General features: G+C 51.1%; 5 protein-coding genes across 5 annotated transcripts; 3 read left to right on the plus strand and 2 right to left on the minus strand.

Moving 5' to 3' along the window:
• Positions 1 to 2,470: 2,470 nt before the first annotated feature.
• On the plus strand, positions 2,471 to 3,679 carry COCMIDRAFT_5741 (uncharacterized protein; the record flags this gene model as incomplete). The annotated part of the gene is made up of 2 exons (XM_007690271.1): positions 2,471 to 2,917; positions 2,966 to 3,679. 2 exons carry the CDS (start codon positions 2,471 to 2,473, stop codon positions 3,677 to 3,679), a joined length of 1,161 nt encoding a protein of 386 aa, XP_007688461.1.
• A 943-nt stretch (positions 3,680 to 4,622) lies between these two features.
• COCMIDRAFT_96766 (uncharacterized protein) lies at positions 4,623 to 6,429 on the minus strand (the record flags this gene model as incomplete). Its single annotated transcript, XM_007690301.1, has 5 exons — positions 4,623 to 4,685; positions 4,781 to 5,003; positions 5,106 to 5,713; positions 5,783 to 6,307; positions 6,370 to 6,429. 5 exons carry the CDS (start codon positions 6,427 to 6,429, stop codon positions 4,623 to 4,625), a joined length of 1,479 nt encoding a protein of 492 aa, XP_007688491.1.
• Positions 6,430 to 9,424: 2,995 nt separating this feature from the next.
• On the plus strand, positions 9,425 to 11,710 carry COCMIDRAFT_5743 (uncharacterized protein; the record flags this gene model as incomplete). The annotated part of the gene is made up of 2 exons (XM_007690272.1): positions 9,425 to 9,480; positions 9,658 to 11,710. The coding sequence occupies 2 exons, from the start codon at positions 9,425 to 9,427 to the stop codon at positions 11,708 to 11,710; spliced, it is 2,109 nt and encodes a 702-aa protein (XP_007688462.1).
• Positions 11,711 to 14,035: 2,325 nt separating this feature from the next.
• Positions 14,036 to 14,404, plus strand: COCMIDRAFT_26751 (uncharacterized protein; the record flags this gene model as incomplete). The annotated part of the gene is made up of 1 exon (XM_007690282.1): positions 14,036 to 14,404. The coding sequence occupies one exon, from the start codon at positions 14,036 to 14,038 to the stop codon at positions 14,402 to 14,404; it is 369 nt and encodes a 122-aa protein (XP_007688472.1).
• Positions 14,405 to 15,527: 1,123 nt separating this feature from the next.
• Positions 15,528 to 18,371, minus strand: COCMIDRAFT_5744 (uncharacterized protein; the record flags this gene model as incomplete). The annotated part of the gene is made up of 7 exons (XM_007690273.1): positions 15,528 to 15,780; positions 15,935 to 16,047; positions 16,102 to 16,462; positions 16,516 to 16,955; positions 17,022 to 17,283; positions 18,129 to 18,255; positions 18,341 to 18,371. The coding sequence occupies 7 exons, from the start codon at positions 18,369 to 18,371 to the stop codon at positions 15,528 to 15,530; spliced, it is 1,587 nt and encodes a 528-aa protein (XP_007688463.1).
• Positions 18,372 to 18,640: the final 269 nt, after the last annotated feature.

Raw genomic sequence — 18,640 nt, forward strand, 5'->3', positions numbered from 1 at the left:
CCGGCGGTATCCGGACGCGACAAGTACCTGCTGCCTTCGGTTTCAGCGCACACGGCACGCGAGATGACTATCCGTCTCGCCTGACGCATTGTGAGAAGCTATGTACACATGTCAGCAACACACCACATGAATTGGGGTATTCGTCCGCCGAGGCGAGAAACGGCGGGCGTCGAGCGGGACATTGGTTTCGAGCCAGCGATGTTGAAGCGGGCGCGAAGATACTCCGAACGGCTGGATGCAATCCGGCATGCCTTCAATGAGAAGCACAAATCACGATATTTCTCCCTTCAATGGCATTCTATTGCGTGAATATACAGATTCCACCATGCTCTTACCTAACCTTGCACACAATAACGCATCCCAGCTGTCCATCCATCCACCATCCACCGCTATCCCCAAGCCCACGGGGTATATACAGCACAGCACAGTCCACGATGCCTAGCCCAGATGATGCAAGAAGTAACAGGTTTCATTCTATAATAAGCTTTTTCCAACCGCACCGTCAGCTTACCCTTTTTCCCGCCGGCCAACCTTACCCAGCAACCATCACCTATTACTAACACACCGCAATTAAAAGTCACTTGCAAAAAGAATCAGCCACACACCCCCTCCTCCAGAGTTCTAGATCGGGGTTTATTAGAAAGAAAGAAAGAAAAGCGGGAAATATCAGGTACCCAGCGGCTAAAACACACGCATCAAAGGCAAAGACGCAAGGATCTCAAGTTGCAAAGTTGTGGAAATGAAAGAAAGTTTGCTCGATGCTCGGGACAAATGCAACAAGGGTGGCGCGGTTAGGCGAGGTAGATTGATACCAGGGTTGCTGGGGTTTGTTTGTGCCGCCACCGCTTACAAATGATTTACAACGTACTAGGGTAGCGGAGGGTGATCAAGGGGCTGTGCTTTTCTGTGTAGTGTAATACTTTCCAAGCATGCCGTTTTGGAGGATTTTCCTGGGGGTGGAGAGGGTGTGTGTGTAGGATGTGTTGGTTGTACATACAGGCACATGCAGTGCCAATGTAGATGTGGGGATAGTAAGGCGTCTGAGGAGGATCGCGGCGAAAAGTCGCCGATGGAGGGGGGAATGGCTTGGGTGAGACAATGAGGTGGCTAAGGAAAGCTTGGGATTTATGTCGGATTGAATGGATGGAGAGATGGAGATATGTGCAATTGTGCTTGTGCATGGCGATCTGGGTATGGTTTGGATGGAACATGGGAGAAAGGGCAAGAGTCAGCACAACTTGTCCTAGCGACAACGGCCGTTGGTTGGCAGCGGGACGGGAGAGTGTGCGCTTCCAAACTATATTTGATTGGAATCGATGAATAAGTTACACATTTACACAGTATACTCCACGTAGCTTGGGGTTAAACCCAGCCATTTGGTTAAGCCTTTCAGCCTTTGCAATACAAGACAAAAAGTGGTGTGGTCTTGGAAAGTATGCAAGGCCAGCGGTACGGGGCCGTGTAATCCTTGATCCCATCCTCAAGGTACTCTTCGATCCATTGCTAGCATGCTCGATGCACGCATCGTATGGTCAAGAGTCGAGGCTGATCATAAAATACGGTTGGTTTCCCCCCCTTGCACACCTGATTAGGTGATGGTGTCGTCGGCCAAGCTAGTTAGCCCTGGTCTACCCCACACATTGCCGATCGAGAACTGACAACACGTTTCTTACCCCTCCCCTGCAGTTGGGGCTAGTACGTACACAGTACTACCATTCCAGAATCTTTATTTCCTCTGACCCTAGGCTTTTTTTCTCCGGACAAACGGTTGAAGTTGGGTTAGAGTGAAACCAGACCAGCCACTCCATCGGCAGAGGGACTTGAGATCTGGGAGACGATGCTGACGACCGTGAAACGTGTAAAGCAGCAGACAGATAGAAAAGAGAAGTGTAAAAAAAAAGAAGAAGAGAAGAGGGTATGTTGGAGAGACTAAGCCTCCGATCGTGAGGTGTCGTGTTCACAGCCTCAATGGCTGCTCCATATTCAGGCTTTCCTACTCGCGACAATACGCGGACAGGAACTAGATTGCTTGGATCTACGACAAATGAATGGCCTACATCTTCAAGGCGTCATTAATCCGCATGTGTCGTGACTTGGCCAACAGATCTATGATATCACTGGTGCTTACCGGGCCATACCGCACGACATAAGCCTCGTCTTGTAGCGAGCATCACCATACTGCATCTGTTCGGCTTAATTGGTTCGAGCAGGGGTCTTGGAGAGAACTTGCCGGTACCGTCGGTTCCTGGTGGGCTTGGAAGAGGTAACAGCATGACTAGCAAGAGAAGAGGCGGGATGAGCTTGTTTGTGGCTATGTTGCTGGCGGTAATGGTACTTATTGCTTTGTTTCCCCCCCAATTCTCAATTGTAAGGCACTCAAAAAAGTTAACCTGACAGCAGCTCTACTACTGTATTTGCTCTTCTTACTGTCTTATTCCTTTGTTCACTACATCTCAGCATTCAATCAGCTATGCTCAAGCAGCTCTCTGTTGCCGCCGCCCTCGCGGGTGCTGCTCTCGCGCAGAACACTCCCAGTCTTGCTGACGCTTTGAGGTCGTCGTCCGAACTGTCGACTCTCGCGGGTCTCGTTCCTCAAGATGTCCTTCAGACACTCAGCAGTGCCAGCAACATTACTATTCTAGCGCCTGGAAACTCGGCTTTTGAGAAAGTCAGCCCCCAGTTATTGTCATCTCTGACTACCACACCGGGCGCTATTACTGCCCTCCTCCAGTACCACGTCCTCAATGGATCGTACCCATCATCTGCTATCCCAGAACAGGGCGCTTTCGTTCCTACGCTCCTGACCAACAGTTCGTACACCAATGTCACTGGCGGCCAGGTCGTCCACGCTACGACTGAGGACAACAAGGTTGTCTTCTTCACTGGAAGCCTAAGCAACTCGACTGTCACCACAGCTGTACGTCCCCAAATTCACTTACATGCGTCCCTTTACTAACAAACCCAGAACGTCAACTTCACCGGTGGTGTAATCCACATCATCGACACTCTCCTCACCATCCCTGGCTCTGTCTCCGACATCGCCACAGCCGCAGGCCTAACCTCCGTCCGCGGCGCCCTCGTCTCCGCCAACCTGGTTGAAACCGTCAACACCACCCCCGACGTAACCATCTTCGCACCCACCAACCAAGCCTTCCAGAACATCGGCTCTGCCCTCCCCGGCCTCTCCGCCGACGACCTCACTAAGATCCTCACTTACCACGTGATCGCCGGCACAGTCGGCTACTCCACCCGCCTCGCAAACGGCACCTCCCTCGCCACCGTCAACGGCGCCAACGTAACCATCACCATCAACGACAACGGCATCTTCGTCAACAATGCCGAAGTCGTCATCGCCGACGTCCTCGTCGCCAACGGCGTCGTCCACGTCATCGACCAAGTCCTGAACCCCAACAACGCTACTGTTTCCAACGAAGACGACGGTGTCCCCGCATACTCTGGTGCCACTCCTGTCTCTGCGGCTCCATTCACCTCGGGCCAGCCTACCCCCTCTGCACCTATTGGCGGCGGTGCTGGTGCTGGAAACGGTACTCGTCCTACGGGTTCTGGATCGCCTACTAGCTCTACAGGACTTCCTCAGGCTACTACTAATGCTGCCCCTGTGCTTGCAGTGTCGGGTGGATTTGCCGGTCTCCTTGCTGCTGCTGCGTTTTTCTTGTAAGCATTCGAGTAGTAGTATGATATGGATGTAATTATCTTGTGTGTTGTATGTTGTGTGTGCTTTGAGGGGGGGTTGAGTGTATTGATACCATGAGGGTTGAAGCGCTTGTTGGCATGAGAAGGGTTGTATGGGACATGAATGTTATGGTAAATAGTTTCGCATCTTTAGCCATGAAAATAATTAATTAAAATGAGATTTTTTTTTCTGTAACTTGAAACGCTTTGCTGTGACTGGCCGTGCAATTGTGTGATGGTAGCGAGTTGAGGAAATGTCTGGACGTAGCATGCAGTTAGTTAGTTGACTTGTTAACATAATAATCGTTGTATTGACTAAACGGTGAGGGTTTTTTTTTCTGTCGTGGCTAGACAAAGTAATTTCGGCTCGGAATCTTATGCAGTCGTCAAACAAGGAGAAGATTTAGAAAGCTTCTTCAGGACTAAAACTTAACTTCCTACCTGCGAATCAAAAGTTTGAAGAAAGGAAAAAATTTAATTTCAATGCTGAAACAGTCTTTAGAATTCATTCCCGTAAGTCCGGGAGTTACTTTTATCTTAGAGGTGGCGAGAGATTTGCACTCTCAAGCTTGTGAATTCCTTAGCATTATAGTAAAAGAATTTTGGTATCCGGAAGAAACCCCACTTACGCCACCCCCTCCAGTTAACGTGATAGGGCGTTTTCATAATGTTGATGCATTGGTGTTAGAAACTCTATGACGTATTCTTGAAAAGTCATTACACATTCAGACTTGAATTTCTTCAATTGCTGTACCGGTTATCTCCTCGCATCACAATCATCTTTGTCATTGAACCTCGCAAAATCGTAAAACATCATCTCATCTCCTTCATCCCTTCTGCCACACAAGCACGATCAACGTACCCATGAGCCCGTACAACCTGCATCACTTCTCTCTATCCACCAACTCAAAACCCCGCATACACACCTCCTACGGCGCCTCGCTAAACGTAATCTCACACCTATGCGCCTTTGGCGCAATGAGAAAGAAGTTCTAAAATTCCAGCACTGTTAGCCCCATTTTCTCTCCTTTGCATTAAAAAAAGGAAATAATGTTTGAGTAAGAGAAGAAGGAAAAAAGAAACATACCTCAAACTCCATACTCTCAGACGTCGTCCTCTCCCCTAACCTTATTCCCTGACACTCCCTAAAGAAAAACGCACACGCATACCGCAACTCCATGCGCGCAAGGTGAATCCCAATGCACGACCGCGCGCCCGCTCCAAACGGGTGAAACGCAAGTTTAGCAGCGGGAGAAAGTGCTTCCGCCACCCCAGTCTCCTTATCTGGGATCCAGCGGTGGGGATTGAATCTACAACATCATTTGCCATCAGTCCCATCGCTCTCGCAAGAGAAAAAAGCATTAGCGGGAGGGGGGAGGGGAGGGCAGTGAAGGGCCGATAATACAACTTACATCAAAGGCTCACTCCAAATCTTCGGGTCGCGATGAAACGTATACGCCTGCGTATCCACCGTCACCCCCTCGGGTATAAAAAAGCCCGCAAACTTGGTGCCACCTGCGGGAACAACCCGCGGAAGACTACTCGGCGCCGCGCCATACAACCTTAACGTCTCTTCAATCACCGCGTTAAGCAACGGCAGGTTAATAAGATCGTTCTCTGTAAACTCGTCCTTTAAGCCCCCGACTTCCGCTTCTAGGGCGGCTTGGAGTTCGGGCCGCTGCAGCACCGCCCACGTCAGGTACGTCAGCGTCACACCTGTGGTGTCGGTACCCGCGATGATGACGTTCATGGCTTCGATGCGGACGTCCATATCGTCGATGTGGCCTTCGCCTTCCTTTTCGCAGTCTTCGATGACCTTGGCGAAAATGTTGTTTTCGCCCGTGCGGGAACGCGCGGTTTCGACGGCTTTGCCTGCGCCTTGCAGGATGAATTCGTTGGCGTTGAACATTTCCTGAACGGCCGGGATGGGGATGAAGCGGAGGAGGCGGAGTAAGGGCATTTCGACCATGATGCCAGCGCCCATGGTGAGTTTTTTGAGGACGCGCATGAATTGGTTGGTCTAAAGTGTGGTACCATTAGCATCGTTGAGAAAGTGGGAAATGGTAGGTTTTTGGGGGGAGTGTCTTACACGTCCGTCTTCGAGCATGCCGAAGGAGTCGCCAAAGGCGAGATGGGCACTGACGTCCGAGGCGAGTAGCATCCACCAGTTGTACACATCTGCTGTGCTCTTCATGGCATCTGCTTTGATCTTCTGCACGGCGAGGAGCGCCTTCTCCTTGACTACCGGCTCCCAGTACTGTACAAGATAGGACCTGCTGAACGACCTAGACAACAGCTTCCTCCGCGGGCCGTGCTCGCGCGGATCAAGCATGGTGAAGACACCGGCTTTGGGGAAGTTGGCAAGGCGAAGGTACCATTCACTCTTCATGTATTTTGTGCCGATCTTGTGGATCTCTTTGAAAGCATCGAGGTCGGCGACACCCACTTCTGTGGGCGAGAGACGTACGATTGGGCCATACTTCTCGTGTAGTGAGTCGATGTAGAAGATGCGTTGGCCGGTGACGACGGCACGTTTGAGGCGGTAGTGTGTGAAGCGTGTGTACCAGGGGCCTGGTAGGTGTCTTGTCGGGCACGTTAGGCCCACGTAGAGAAACTGCAGGGTGTAAGTTTGGTGCTTGGTAAACGAAGATGGTGCATTGGTATAAGTTTATGTACCTTTGCTACTACAAGGCCAATGGCCAGGAGTACCAAAGACGGTGTGCTTGGAATAGCCATCACAGGTAAAGATTATGATTTTCAAAGGTCGTATCGTCCACGCGATTGACTGATGGACTTTCTCTGGGTGCGCACCACTACATATGCATCACTCTCTCACAAATTTCTTTCCTTTTTTCTTTACTTTAGTCTGGCTCAAACACCTGGGGATCCGGCGAGAAGATGGCCATACTAGCCAAAGTCCCTTGATGCGTTATGCTCAAGTTGCTGCTGTAGAACCGTGGAATTGAAACTGCACAATCCGGCAATGAGAATTACATCATAATGTCTTCGATAGATGAAAAGGGCACATCTATGATTTCGTGGGAATATTGAAAGCGGGGGTGTAGCGTGCTAAAAGGTGTGTGGCGTCTGGCTGTTTAATGGCAGTAGGTAAGGCTGGACCCGCATTCCGGATTGGGTCGTTGCCTTGATCGCAAGATTGCACGCGTACGTTGCAGTATGATCTTCATGATTTCCCCTTGCGCGTTTGCTGATCAAAGAGTAAATTCGAGCTTGCACTGCAACTCGTGTTGTGCCTCGTGCAAAGGGCGGTTGGTGATTAGGATCGACAGATCTGCAAGCATGCTTGTTTCCCGCACATTTGATGTCTGCAGGGCGAAGATGAGGCAAACGACGTAGCAGCCCGTCATGGTTTAGAGAGGAAATGGAGATCTGATGGATCGTCTTCCAGGATGTTGCATCCTCAGTTCTCGTTAGTAGTACACGGCTCCAGTAAATACACGGCTCCGCTCAATCCCCGGACTTGCAGGACCAACTCCCTCCGGCTCCACGCATTGCCGGCCTGCACGTGCTCTTCTTTCACGTTCTAGTCGCGTAAAAAAGCAAAGAAGACTACAAGCTATGCTACAATGGCGCTAAGTTGATGTTTTAGTACGCGAATAGCGGTGTTCTTCTGGTGATGTGGTTGTGCTGGGGCCGACTTTGGTTCTGTTGTACGCTAACTATTGGACGGAACACTCTCAGCGTCCTCGTCATTGGTACTCAGCGGCAGCATTAGCTGAGCCGTCCCAGACACTATACAGTGCTCTACTGGGGTCTTGATATTGTTTGGCTGGCAATTGAACCCATGCTCAATAACACAGGACTTAAGCAATTGGTGTTACGTACTGCCCATATCTATGCACAGAGCCCTCGAATACTTGATCCGCTGTCTTCCACGTTTCGTCCTAATTCGACAGTAAGGCTTGAGCATACAGAAAGGAAGTATATTCACATTAGCTCCGTACGAAATTTTCCGGGTGTAGTTGATCCAGAAACTTTGCTAATAGAAGCTAATCTTGTTGTGACCACATCACGTGATTATATCGATACCGAGCTTCCTGCCATGCCGAGTTCGTCTGTGCCCTGCCAACACATAAAATCCCAGCTTTTGAACAAAATCCGTGTTGCTGGGTTACCAAAAGGGGTTCATGTGGGTGACGAACTGTCCAGGTACCCTTCCTTCCAAAATGCCGCGATAAGATGCGCAAGCTCTGGTGCCCGTTTTGGTGCTCAGCGCAATTTCGGAACATTCGGGGACCAAGAAACCTCAAAGTTTGGTTTTGAAGGGTTTCGGCGTCGAAGGCTTGTACGCTAAAATTTACGGCATATTAGTGTTGTATTCGATGCTTGCCACATAGCGTAGTTCTATCCCTTTATTCCGAAGAACCTTGGTTACGACGCGGCTTCGCATACGACCTGATATCCCAACCATATATGTCGATGCTCCAGACAATCGGTACCTTTGTTTTCATCTATGGGATTGAAAGGTTAGCTCACGAACTATCTCACCTACAGACTCTGTGAAAGTGGATGAAGTGAAACAACCGGGCGGGTACTGGGCCGCTGTCAAAGAGCAAGCACATGCAGCACATAGCACGTCTCCACCTGATGACGAATCTGTATTGGTGCTATGTTAGTATTGAGTGCGGCACAAACTGGCATAGTTTTCTGGAAATGGCAAATGACCATCCGTGAGCAATAAGTGTGCACAGCACGGTGCAAAACGAGTGGGTGCCGGCTCTCGTGTTGCACAGGCATTTACCACGTGTTGCCTGCATATATGGGAATTAAGCCACACCTTAAATGGCATTAATCTTCCAATCCAAAGCCATCGTTGCAGTTGTGCGGTTTGCTAGTAGAACAAGGGCCACCAGATCGCGCATCTTTAGCCCTCTCCACAACATGGCATGCTTGGCACCCTCTTTGGCGTCTTCTCTAGTGTCTTCTAGAGCCCGCGCTTCGATTGGCGAGAAGAACCGAAGACCAGGGACCTGATCGCCGTCCAGGGGTGCAGGTGGATGGCCCTTTCACAGCTCTTCAGCCTCACGTGCTGCCATCGCAAGCATGTTCGCGAGATCCACCACATCACCCTCCACTCAAACACGGAGGATACCTATCGGTCAGATGCTGCTTTTTCAGGACGGTACCTGATTGTCCGCTCCGCAAACTTAACACTGCGACAGAAACACGGCACGCGGTCCTCAGTCATGCTTATTGCCAGTAATGCACAGCCAACGTTTCGCTCAACCATATCAGCGCACTTACTGAAGCTAACACCGTTAGCCATCCCAACTCGTGGCAAGTTCCCCTGGTCTAGGAGACGGCCCAGCTGAGGCTGTTAAAGCCATGACTCGTCTGTGGCGCCTACGCATTCTGCTGATTGCAGCGCCCATCTTGCCCGGTGTAAGCTCGTCGTCTCGGGGCGTCCCTTGGTACAGAACAGCTCGTGACTCTGTGATGGCATCATGCCTGTGAGGCAACGGCCGTGCTGACCCGTTTTTTTTTGAATATGTTGCGCGTAGATATATGAGTGTTAGCAAGGTAGGCCCCGTGCTGACATGTTTCATGCAACCAAACATACTTATTTCGCCGAGAAAGTCTTGCGCCTCTGTTTCGTCTATCCTTATCTTCCCCCCCAATGTACAAAACTAGCGCTTGTACTCGGGATTTGTGATGATATTTTCGCCACTCTCGCCTTGCGATCTCAGTACCAGCCAAAGATAACATTATCATGTTCCGCTTGTCGAAATCCCGAAAAGAAAAGGCAGAGAAGGACTTTGTTGATTTGTAAGTCGGAATAGATAGTGCCGAGTTTGAACGCTTCAGTGCAGACGATGGTTTCATGTAGAAGACGAGCAGACGCTTTCAAGGGGATGCCAACAGTCTCGTCCGTACTCGACCACTGTGCTCGCAGCCGCTACGTTTTTTTTTAAATCTCAAACATGTCCACTAACTTCTATACAGATGTGAACCATCCCGGCCCCGAATAATCAATGGCCTCAAGAAACGAGCTTCGAGCACTCTACGCTCGGTAGCGATTCCACAGGTAGTTGTGCGGACACCTAGGCACTCAGTCCTCAAATCCGCTGGACCACACTTTTCAGACGAAGCCCCATATAGTGACCGCCGCCTTACTTTCTCTGGCCATGCGTCGCGGCAATTCGGACACTTCCAAGTTGACTCGGACGATGGGTATCAAATGCCGGGGTATTTCCACAAGAGCCTACCTAGAGAAGTCTATGATTGTATTGTTGCACAGTTAGGTCCGATTCACATGGACCAGGAAGGAGCATGCGCAACATGTTATCTAAAAGATCTTCACAGCCTCTCCCTTACTAGTCGGGCGTGGGGAAAAGCTGCAAACGCAGCTATGTACCGGAAGGCACTGGTGCTGGCCAATGAAGAGCATGGAGCGCATCCGAGGCTGAAGATAAAGGGGACCAGTCGACTAAAGTTACTTCGAAGGACTCTTCGCGAGAGCCCCATCCTTGCTAAGCAGGTAAAGGAGTTGCATCTCCCGGCTTTCCAGAACCTATACCAAAATGCCACCATTGAACAAGAGGAGATTTTGAATCTGGTGGCGTCGTTGGTCATGGCCTGCCCACGTCTGGAACGCCTCGTTGGCTTCCATGTTCCATTTACAAATGCTTTCGACCGGCTATCGTATGCACTATCGACCCGATCGAACCTCAAGGAGCGGACGTGGATACTAGGCAATGCTGAGAACGAACTCAACGAGGAAGACGAAGACGAAATGAGGGGTCACTACATTGTCGAATGTGACCCCACCGAACATTTCCTCAACTTGAATTCCAATCACCCCGAGCTGTCTACTCTGGTCCTGCATCAGGGACCAAACAACTCCTCGTCGCCCCTCAACTTCCGAGCCATCGTCGGCACACTTCGAAGCTTCCCACAGCTGCGTCATCTATCGATACGCGGGCTACCTGCGACTTCATTTACAAATATGGTATTGAACGCCTTACCAACAAACCTGCGAAGTCTTCGTCTCGAGGCGCTTCCTGGCATCACAGAGAAGGGCATCCAGCGCTTCGTGACATCGCCGCAAGCGACCTCAATTCAGAAACTGACGCTGGTTAGCATGAACATCAGCGTTCATACACTAGCAGATATCCTGTCGCCTTCTCTAGCTGGCCTAGAGGAATTCTCTCTAGTTCAAAACAAGGCACCTGTACTGCGAGAACACGATACAAGACCCGTGTTCAAGTCGCTATCGCTTCGCTACCTCCACTGGGAGTTTCGGTCTGAGGCTAGTTCTCTCTCAGCCTCCACTTTTGAATCACCCGAGTCATCAACATCTCTATCAACAAATTTCGAGCCAAGTTGCTGCATTGCCACCTTCATCCTTGCAGCCGGTATCATGAACAACGAATTCCCGTCCCTCTGCCACGTCCGCATTCCTCATGATCCCCAAGGCACTATCCAGTCACTCTGCAAACCGCTCACCACAACACTTCTACCAGCGGATATTTCCCAGCTTGCTCTAGCACCTCGTACCGCTAGCTCAGACAGTCTTGCATTAGGCGAATCATTCCCTACTTCGGTCCGGGAAGACGAAATGTTCAACTGTGCTGTGGGGTCAGAGACACGCGTCGACTCTGTCGTAAGCCTACCCAGGTATGGGCTCCCCGCCACGAACGCCGCAATCGGCACCGTTCTTACGCCCATGCGATCACGCATCGCAGCGCAAGCGCGCATTTTGGCTGCAAAGAAGGAAGCTGGCATGATGGTCCGCGTGATTGATCCAGAGGACGAGATCATTGTGGAGAAGGTATTTGGATCATATATCGGCGACCTAAGGAGTAAAATCAACTATGAACTGCAGCCCGATCGACGCGCTTCCGGGCGCACAGCATGGGTGACAGAGATGGAAGATTTGATGGGCTGCAGGGTCAACCATGACGGGCATGGGATTGAGTGCACTTGGGACCTCTGTGGACACACCAACAGTACAAGTGTGGATGGAAAAGTTGTAATGGTTGATGATCTTTTTTAGACGCCTTTGTTGGGCTGAGGCTCACATGCAAAATTTGCGATTGTGCAGTCTATACGGCATGAAGGCTGCGTTCATTGCTGAGTATTTCCTTTGTACTTATGATACCCTTGACTTCGTCATAGCTAAACAAATACAACACTTCGATACCTGAAGAATATTCCTGTTCATGATACAGTCGTCCATGTCTCCTTTCTCAAAAAGACACTCTGTGTCAGTCTCAATTGTAGGCCCTACCTCAACCCAACTTGATTAGCCTAGCATATGTAATCGTGGTATCCGAGAGCATAAGCCGTGTGTAGCCTGCATTTGAGCCGACTGGTGTTAGCAGCAAGCGAGCGTCATGCATAACCTGTCTTGATTGTCATAGTCGTATAGGTGGAAGGTGTGTGAGCGGCGAGGAAAAGAACAGTGTGCTGATGCCCGGGCAGTGGTGGTACCAAGGGTGGGCCCTTAGATAAACAAAACGCCATTAGAATGCAATACTAAGCCACGTATTCATGAATACGCGTCCAACGACATGTCGAAAGATTGTGACAGCTCGTCGGTGAAGAAGTGAGGCTAAATCGAGTGGTGGAAGGACCAATGATGATTATGGATCTGCGAGGGGCTTGGTCTACGTATGTACGTGACGAAACACGCACACGCACAACCCCCGTGTAGGACGGGGATCCGCAGTCCGCTGCACGACATTCCAGCTCGTCTCAGGCTCCCCACAGTGGAGCAGAGCTAAAGCACGACGCACAATCCATGGCTGTGGGACATGTATGCGAGTCACAGAAGGATTGCTAACTATTTCAGCCTCGCGCATAAGCATAAGCATGATCCAGCCTGGCTGCGCAACCTGAGGCCCGACTAAACCAATCGGCCTTTACATCCGACATATCTTATTCGATACAAGTGGGGTGACGAGTTGCATCGCGAGGAGAACACACGCCTTTCATGCAGAGTGACACGTAGATAAGAGAGCAAAGTTGGAGTTTGTCATCGACCCTTTACTGACTATCGGTATTTGAAACGTCGCTTGGTAATTGGTGGTTTACTCCTGTGGCCCTTTTTCCTTGGGAGTTCTATTGCGTGGCTGGAACGGAAGCAATCAAGGTAGGCCTGTTAAAGGAGACGCATGTAACACGGACATGCTGTCCGCTTGACCAGAGAGGATTCATTTATGAAGCCGATTCGTGGCACCTTCCCAATTACAAAGTAGCGAGAATTTCGTTGCTTCCTCCTCCGACCTGGAAAAGTCTACCTATTCTGCCTGTGCCCGACCAAGAAACCCTTCGCCTTACCTTCCCGCCAAAATATATTATCTCTCCACCTTTGTGCAACCGACCGCATACCAAGCCTTCAGCCCGGAGGACTAGGTAAAAACACTCCACTGGCAGTGCCGCGTCGGAAACGATGCGGGTCGAAAAATACCCCCGAAGCTACCCTGGATCCGGATAGGGTAATGGTATGGTAAGTATCGCACCTCTCTAAACAAGTGGTACGGCATAACTGAGGGCGCTTTATTTAGTCCGAGACTCGCGCGCCGCCCAATCTCAGCCTCAAATACCTCGTGCCTCTCCGCGGACCACTGTCAACTCTTCCCAACCAAGAGCCAGGGCAGGGATACACAGCCAGATCTTATTCCCGGACACGACCGTGTGTCCAGTATACACGTCACTGCAAGCATCCGACAACGAGTGACCCTATAACATCGGATAGCTGCAGAACGGAAATAGTTGGCTGATATGGAATCACAATAGCAAGAGAAGTGGGCCGAATGGATCACGTACAAGACAACACAGGCAGTGGGGACCTCGCCGTGGCTGTCCCCACTCATCTCCTTTACGGCAAATAGAGTCGAGATACCAGAATTGCCGAATAAGGAATTGCGAAAGGATCACCCCAAAAGCCGGAAAAGTGGGAAAATAGAAAAAAGATGAATCCAGACTCGCCCAGTCAATGAAGCTAGCCAAGACCCTGGAGGCAAAGCTACAAGAACAAACAGGAGCCTCACCTGATACAAAGCCCATCGCATACATATTCCTGCTGTGTCCCTCAGTCCTTCACATACGTCTAGAACAACAGCCAAGCCAGTACCGCAAGCCACAGGTACGTCCACGCACAAGGGGTATCCACTTAAAAAGCTGTTCAAGCCACAACATACCCTCCGCCCCGCCACGCCCCCGAAAAAATGGAGCAAAGGAAAGCCAAAGCAAAAAGGCAGAGTCAAAGAAGCCATTACAAACCTACTTATCCATGCATGTTCTATTCGTAGCGCGTGCGTGCTGGGTAGTGTAAGCCAACCGCCTAAAAAAAAGCAAAGGACCATTATTACATATAATGCACATCATATCCCCCATTCCCAACGGAAAAACAACAGGACCAAAACATCATCATCATCAACAACAACAACAAGCATACGATAGCCATCAAAACAACCCACAAACACATCCATCCTCCAAACTCAAACGCACCTATTACGTCACACACGCCCGATCGCCGCAATGCACCGCACCGCACACACAGCACGCAACACTCGCAGCACCCACCGGGACAGTCCATCCGACACACCCACCTTGGCACCATACCAACGCTCCCCACTCCCCTCCCCACTCACACAGCGCAGCGCGCGCGTGCGCGCTAAGTAAAAGAGTGGATACCACACGGCACTTGCCATCGCGAGCACTGGATCGAGAAGTTGAGCGATAGAGAGAAAAAAAAGGACGCACCCAAGTTTGAAGGAGTGGAGTAAACAAAGTTGTGCAAATTGCGCGCGCACGCGCTACAAGAAAGATGAGTCAAATGTGGAGACTACGTAGCAAGTATGTCCGCAGAATTAAAGAGGCGTTGTGGTGTGTGTATGGTGCGGCCGCTTGCCCGCACCCGTCGTGGTTGCTGCTGGATGGCGGCGGGCTTTGCACACGTCCCTCGTCTATTTCCGGTTCTGCTGCTTTTCCCGCCTTCCAGGGGAGCGCCGCGCAGTTGTACAAAATGGGAACGGGGGGAGTGGAGGAAATCGGTTGGTATCCATTTGACCGTTTTTGTTTTTATTGGTTTCTCAAGATCAATCGCAAATCGAGAGAGCGGCAAAAAATTGCGTCGTACTAACACAAGGGAATTGCGCGATGCGCATGACAGTGCGTTTTTTTATGTTGTACTCCCCGATCCGCAAAAAACGTGCGCGCGCCCGCTCACCGATCAGAAGCGACCATCATTCGGCATTTAACAAAGGCAAGCCAAACGCCAACGGTTTTTTTCTCTTAACTACAAAGGTCGTCCAAGAGGGAGGGAGGGAGGGTGATCCCTTTAATTTGCGAGATTTTTTCATTTTTTAGGTTTCACAAAGGATTTTTACTCCTCCACTCCCACCAACAACATACCCTCTCTCTCTCTCTCTGCCTGTCTAACCGGACCAAAAAACTCCATAAGACAATGGGAAAAGCAAAGAGGTTACACCAACAGAAAAACACCCGGATTTCTCCCTTAACGCCTTGGTTACTATGCGACATATAATGGTACCTCCGAAAAAAACCCCTCAATGCGACTTTGCTGTTGGCGGGAGAAACAACAGTCAGCCCAAAGTTCAGTCGAAAGCTTTCTAACCGCTTTCAATACTACTTTCAAATAGTATACACGCACACACATCCTCCGAAGCCTGGCAACGTGGGAGGGGGAGGATGAGGCATGGGGAAAAGATAACCCGGAAATTCTTCCACAGACATGCGAAATCCAGATATGCAATGCACTTCGTTTGAGCCACAAAAAGAAAACTCCGCTAAAATAAAACACACGCCGACTACGATCGAGTTTGGGGAAAACGTTTGCGCAAGCTTTATGAAAACTGTCGGGTGGGAATGTTGCCTTCGAGCTGTGGCATGATTTTGAGTATCTTGGGGTCAACGGTCCAGTTGGCCAACTCGGTAATGGTGCTTTCGAAAAGAGGAGTCATTCGTGAGTATCCAGCCTCAATGTCCCAGTAGTGGCATGCGTCGTCGGCGTGTGGCCATTTGATGCCGATTTGGCTAATGAAGTGGCTAACCGAGAATTCCTGGGGGTGCTGGTATAGCAACTGTCGTACATGAGGCCTGGATGAAGATGTCAGCATGGACATAGGCCAGGGATCAAGAAAAAAGCACAGTCAATTGCATGGTGGGAGAAAGGGCAAGCCAAGTGTTGTGAACTGGGGAATGAAGCATGCCAAATATCGTGGATAAGAGAAAGAGCTTGGGCACAACATACCATGGAACAAGGTCGATCAGCATATCGTACGGTGAATTTTCCTGCTTTCCCATTGTCGGCATCATCCAATCCGGGTTCCCGTTCATGTTCTCGGCACTCGGCCAGATGAGGTACTGGAGACGGGATCAGACATGGTCCTTTGCGAAAATGGCCATCTCAGCACTTACCCGCATCAACTTTGTAAGGAGCCAAGTGGCTGCAAGCCGGACTGGAAGAGAGGCTGTTGGCAGTATTCTGTTGCACGCCCTTGCGCACCATGTCGATACTGGATGCGCATCTTGCAGGTCCATGAAGCCAAGCAACAGAGTATCCACGTCAATCTCACATCGGCCAAATATTTGCACTTCACTCCACCCGTTTGCAAGGAGATCGCGTTTTGTCCTCCGGTAAAATGCGCAGTCGAAACTGAACTTGCTCAGTGCGTTTGTTGAGTCTTCGAGAGTCATCGGGGATGGGTTCAACGCTACCGTGCCATCAACCGGGGTTGCGTCATGCGAAAAGACCAATGACGAATGACTTTGTGCTCGGCTTGGGGGTTTAGGTCAGCGTTTGGTTCACTTGTAGCGCATGTAGCCAATTACCTGTCTTCCCGAGAAGACTCGCCATACGGCGAGGCGCCCATGTGGTGGGGAGCGGTAGCAAAGGCCTCGCTACCAGGCGTTCCAAACGAGTCGCCTTCTGGAAGAGCTGGTGTCGGGCCTGCCAAGGACTCGTGGTTTGATCCTAGGAGCGGCTCATGTGGATCCCCCGGCATGGGTCCTGAAAGCGCCTTCCTGACATCGTCGGCGGAATGATGGGCAAATCCATTCTTCTCAATCTCTGCTGCCCAGCTTGCTGCCAACGCACGATCTGGTGTCATGACAAGCAGGGAAACGATTGACTTCATGTCCTCGAGCTCCTTGGCCAGTCGCCGTACGTGGGCGCGCAGCTGGGTCGTTGTCTTGCCGTCTTCTGCAACATCGTACACGCACGTGAGGTTCTTTGACTGGCAGGTGTTGCATTTTGGTCGGACACCATCACACTAGAAGAAAATGGCCTGTTAGCTGGCCCGCGAGCAGGTCAATTGGGAGTGCAGTTTGGGACGGACCTTTGATTTTCGCTTCCTGCAGCTCTCGCATGCTATGGAGGTGATTTTACCACGGGGAGTCCGCAATGCATATGTGCCGGCAATGGGTGAATGGTGCTGGCCTCGAGCGTTTGCCAGGGCGCCCCCAAGGCCTTGCTTGGGTGCCAGCGGGGCTTTGTGGTTCGCAGCGGCGGACGCTGCCGGGGGCCGAATCACAAGGTTGGTTTGCTGGCTGTCGAGATGAAGTGGAACTTGGCCTTCGTCCCATTCAGACGAGTCCTGGCTAATGAGCTGTTAGCAAATTCACGGCCGTCGAGCAAAAAGTGGTGACATGAGATGCCTCTGTGCTCCTCTGGTGGGCGAGGGCATTCCGCCTGCGCCTGCGCCTGTTGTTGGCTAGGTTTGCGTTGATATGCGCACTATCGAAGGTGCGTTGAACCCCGCGCACACGGTGCCCAGGTCTCGTCTCCCGAAACGAATGCCGATGAAAATCCCGAGACAGGTGGGCATGGACGTGTCATGGTCACGGCGCAGCCAGCAGACAGGTCTATCAAATTACCTTTGCGGTAATTGTAAGCCTTTGAATGGTGTGATTTTTTCTCTCCGTCTCAGGGAGCAGTCAGTCGCCGAGGACAAGCAGACGACACGAGGATGTAAGATGGTGCCGCCGATCCTTGCCGAAACAAAAGAGGATGATCGCTGGAACAGAGCTTCGCGATTTTCATGTCGCCCTTGGCATCTCCGGATCGTGACGGGACTTCGGAGCTGTCTGCTCCGCACTGGTAGACAATGGAGTTTGGAATCCTGGGTCGGGTCTGAAGGCGACTGTGTCGGCGACAATGGCGACCCACGAGGCGGAGTGTGCGGAGAGTCGAGGCAGAGGGTCGTGGTTGCCAGATCAGACCGGAGCAGAGACCGATGAGCTGCACCGTGCCTGCCGCGTACGTACGTATGTATGTATATCCATACACACACACGCAAATACGAACACACTCGCACCGATGGCTGTGTACCAACATACACAGGTCCATCCATCCATATACACAGACACACACGCCGGCTGAGGGAGACGGGTCCTCCGGGGCCATGTTGGACAGAAAAAAAAGGACTGATGATATGTGCACTCACATTTGGATTCCCGCTGCCTGTGCAACAGCGTCTGAGGCACGGCGCATCAAGCGTGGGTTGGAGGCTGTTTGGGGAAGACCTTGGAGGGCGTCTGGCAGACTGCCGCTGCCATACCAGTAATTTATTCCTGTGCAGCATGTCAGCGATGGAGCTTCAGTGGGCTGCTGGCGGGCTGCAGAAACGCAGGCAGGCTGGCTGAAGAGCCGACGTACCCGAAGAAGATGTCGAGGGTTGTGCAGGCATGAATGCGAGCATGTCTCGGTGCTGCGGCTCGAACAGAAGGAGCTATGTCGGAGTTTGGGTGGTGGTTGGCTGGCTGGTTGGTGGACAAGAAGGATTTGCTAGTAGGGACTTCATGTGCAGTGCAGAGAAAGATGGGTCATGCACTTTGGGCATTAACTCTGTATATCTTGCGCTGGGGCACTGGGCCTGAGGTTCATTAGTGGCCGGCAACCTCCTATGCGGAACTGCTGACAAGACAAGCACACAGAGCTGGAACGAAGTTTCAAAGG

This window comes from Bipolaris oryzae (genome assembly GCF_000523455.1).
Source record: "Bipolaris oryzae ATCC 44560 unplaced genomic scaffold scaffold_75, whole genome shotgun sequence".
In the NCBI taxonomy this organism is placed as follows: domain Eukaryota; kingdom Fungi; phylum Ascomycota; class Dothideomycetes; order Pleosporales; family Pleosporaceae; genus Bipolaris; species Bipolaris oryzae.